The 3,426-nt window shown below is 35.6% G+C and overlaps 1 protein-coding gene across 1 annotated transcript in view; it reads right to left on the bottom strand.

Annotated features, from left to right (window-relative positions):
• Positions 1-3,426, bottom strand: part of THEGL (theg spermatid protein like) — a 124,995-nt gene that overhangs the window by 48,947 nt on the left and 72,622 nt on the right. Inside the window, exon 6 of the mRNA XM_007946234.1 lies at positions 1,671-1,782. Within this exon, the coding sequence (XP_007944425.1) occupies positions 1,671-1,782 (112 nt within the window). The remainder of the gene's footprint in view (positions 1-1,670; positions 1,783-3,426) is intronic.

The raw sequence follows: 3,426 nt of genomic DNA, 5'->3' as shown, positions 1-3,426 counted from the left end.
GCATTGTAAACTGTGGTCAGTGACATGAGACAAAGTATATGTGAACTGCTGTATGGAAAGTGAATTTGCTCTGTAAATCTTCACCCAAATCACAATAAATAAAATTAAATTAAAAAAAAAAAAGACCGGAAAGAAATAAAAGACCAAAATTGATGTCAGAAAAGACTCTGAAACTTGCTCTAGAATGCAGAGTAACTAAAACAAGTGGAAGAAATGATGAAGTAAAAGATCTGAACAGAATACTTCAAAGAATGGCTCTAGAAGACAAAGTATTATAATGAAATGTGCAAAGACCTGGAGTTAGAAAACCAAAAAGAAAGAACATGTTTGGTATTTCTTACACTGAAAGAAATGAAGAAAAAATTCAAGCCTTGAGTTGCAATATTGAAGGATTCTATGGGCAAAATATTGAAAAGAAGATGGAAGGAATGCACAGAGGCACTGAACCAGAAAGAACTGGTCAAAGTTCAACAACATCAAGAGATAGTATATTACCAAGAAATGATGGTATTGAAAGAAGTACGGCTCCACTGAAGGCACTGGTGAAAAACAAGGGTTCAGGAATTGAAGGAATACCAATTGAAATGTTTCAACAAACAAATGCAGCTCTGGAAGCAATCATTCATCTATGCCAAGAAATTTATAAGACCTGGCCAACTGACTTGCAATGTTCCCATTGCAGAGAAATGTAATGCAACAGAATGAAGAAATTATCAAACTGTGTGTTTATAAATCAGGAAAGGTGTGTGTCAGGGTTATATCCTTTCCTCATATTTATTCAATCTGCATGCTGAGCAAATAATCCGAGAAGCTAGACTATATGAAGAAGAATGTGGCATCAGATTGGAGACAGCTCATTAACAATCTGCAATATGCTGATGACATAATCTTGCTTGTTGAAATCAAAGATGGCATGAAGAACTTGCTGATGAATATCAAAGACTTCCTTCTGCCTTCAGCAAGAATTATATCTCAAGATAAAGAAAACAAAAATCCATACAACCGGATCAATTAGCAACATTATGAAAAATAGAGAAAATACTGAAGTTGTCAAGGATTTCATTTTACTTGGATCCACAATCAATGCTCATGGAAGCAGCACTCAAGAAATCAAACGACATACTACATTGGGAAAATCTGCTGCAAAAGACCTCTTTAAAGTGTTAAAGAGCAAAGATATCACTTTGAGGACTAAGCTGTGCCTGACCCAACCCACAGTATTTTCAATCAACTCATATGAATGGGAAAGCTGGACAATGAAAAAGGAAGACCAAAGAAGAATTGATTTCTGGTGGTAGTGAAGAATATTAAATATACCATGGGCTGCCAGAAGAACAAATAAATTTGTCCTTAAAAGCAAAGCTGTCAAGACTTCATCTCATGTCCTTTGATCATGTTATCATAAGAGATCAGTCCCTGGAAAGAAGCATCATGCTTGGTAAAGTAGAGAGTCAGAGAAAAAGAAGAGACCTCTCAATGAGATGAAATTATACAGTGGCTGCAATGATGGATCCAAGCACAGCAACAACTGTGAGGATGGCACAGGACTGGGCAGTATTTTTTCCTGTTGTACATCGGGTCATTATGAGTGAGAACCAACTTGACAGCACCTGACAACAACATGTTACAAACTGGATCAAGAACTATTTCTTTCACATGACTTCACTTACGATTTTTGGAGGAAGATAGTTTGGATCTGTGCCTTTGGCTATTGAGAGTCTTAATATCCGCGGAGAAGCATCGGGGATTTTAAAAGAATCCCTTATGTTACCACTGAAGGGCCTGTATACAAATGGAAAAATTAAATGTTATAATCATTGGATGGAAGAAAAATAGCTACATTTTTCATTGCTTTAATTGACTTCCAATCAATAATATTTATTGTTTCTATCTTAAGAGCGTATTTTCCTATAATCTCTATTGCTTTTACTATCAGATTGTTGTTCTTAAAATTTTTTTACTATGATCCAAAGAAGTACATTTTGTGTTGTGATATAGCATATGTACATGTGTGTATGAAACAAAATTATCATGAAACAATTTCTACCTTATGCAATGTATTCTGATTTTAAAAAATTTTTAATTTGACTTCACTAAAAAAAACTGATTGCAAGCTACTAAATTAATTTCATGATCCACTGATGGTTTGTAACCTGCAATATAAAAAGTACCTCACTTTCTGCCAAAACCCCATATTAAATCTCTGAGTTAAAAATTTCATTTACCACCAAGGACCACTCTGTGTTGGCCAGTCACTTCTGTGGTACAGTTTGAGATAGGGTTGGCCATAACTCCCAGTCACTTGGCTAATAATCATAGGCTATTTGACATGGAACAATGGTTAAAGCATTTGGCTGCTAAAAAAAAATGTCAGTGGTTCAAGCCTACCAGCCACTTCACAGGAGAAAGATGAGGCAGTCTGCTACCATGAAGATTTACAGCTTTGGAAACTCTCTGGGGTAGTTCAATTCTGTCCTAATAAGGTTGTTATGAGTCAGAATCGACTTAATGGCAGTGGATTTGGTTTTTGCTTTTATTCCCACATATTCCTATCCCTCACCAAAAACGTAACAATCAACCAACAAACCAACAAGCTGAATGTGGGAAAAGGTTTTCCCAAATAAATATATCATTACTGTCTAGAGTGCTCTGTTAGTTTGTTTTTATATTTTTAATTGAGATATAATTCATATACAATAAAATCCATCTTTTAAAGCACACAATAAGTGGTTTTTAGACTATTCACAAAGTTGTGTAAAAATCATCACAATCTAATTCCAGAACATTTCACACCCAGCAAGAAACCCCGTACACATTAGTAGTCACTCCCTAGTCTTCCCTACTCCAGTCCCTGGCAACTACTAATCAATGTACTTTCCGTCATTACGGATATACCTATTCTAGAAATTTCAAAGAAATGGAATCGTACAATATATTGTCTTTTGTGTCTGGATGGCTTCACTTAGTAAAATGTTTGCAAGATTCATAATATTTCATTCCTTTTTATAGCTAAATAATATTTCATTGTATGGATATACCACATTTTGTTTACCCACTCATCCACTAATGGACATTTGGGTTATATCTACCTATTATGAATGATGCTACTGTGAATATTCCTTTTTTTTTTTTTTTTGTGATTTGTGTGAAGATTTACAGAGCAAATTCACTTTCCATACAGCAGTTCACATATACTTTGTCTCATGACATTGACCACAGTTTATCATAATGCAGCAGCTCCCCTCCCACTTCCTCCCCATAGTTACCTCTTCCCTATATCCATCCTTCCATGGATTCCTGTCACCTGAGCTGTCTCCCTGTGCATAAGCAGCCCTTCTTTCTCCCATGATTGTTCTCTCCAAGAAGAGTATCTACTTGAGGTAAATGTTCAACTCATATGCTTGTCTTTTGTTTGGCTGGAAACCA

The sequence above is a fragment of the Orycteropus afer genome, unplaced genomic scaffold, assembly GCF_000298275.1.
Source record: "Orycteropus afer afer isolate SDZICR_OR568_19922 unplaced genomic scaffold, OryAfe1.0 scaffold00153, whole genome shotgun sequence".
Taxonomy (NCBI): domain Eukaryota; kingdom Metazoa; phylum Chordata; class Mammalia; order Tubulidentata; family Orycteropodidae; genus Orycteropus; species Orycteropus afer.
Note: the sequence above shows the minus strand (reverse complement) of the source record. Positions and strands in the feature narration are given on the sequence as shown.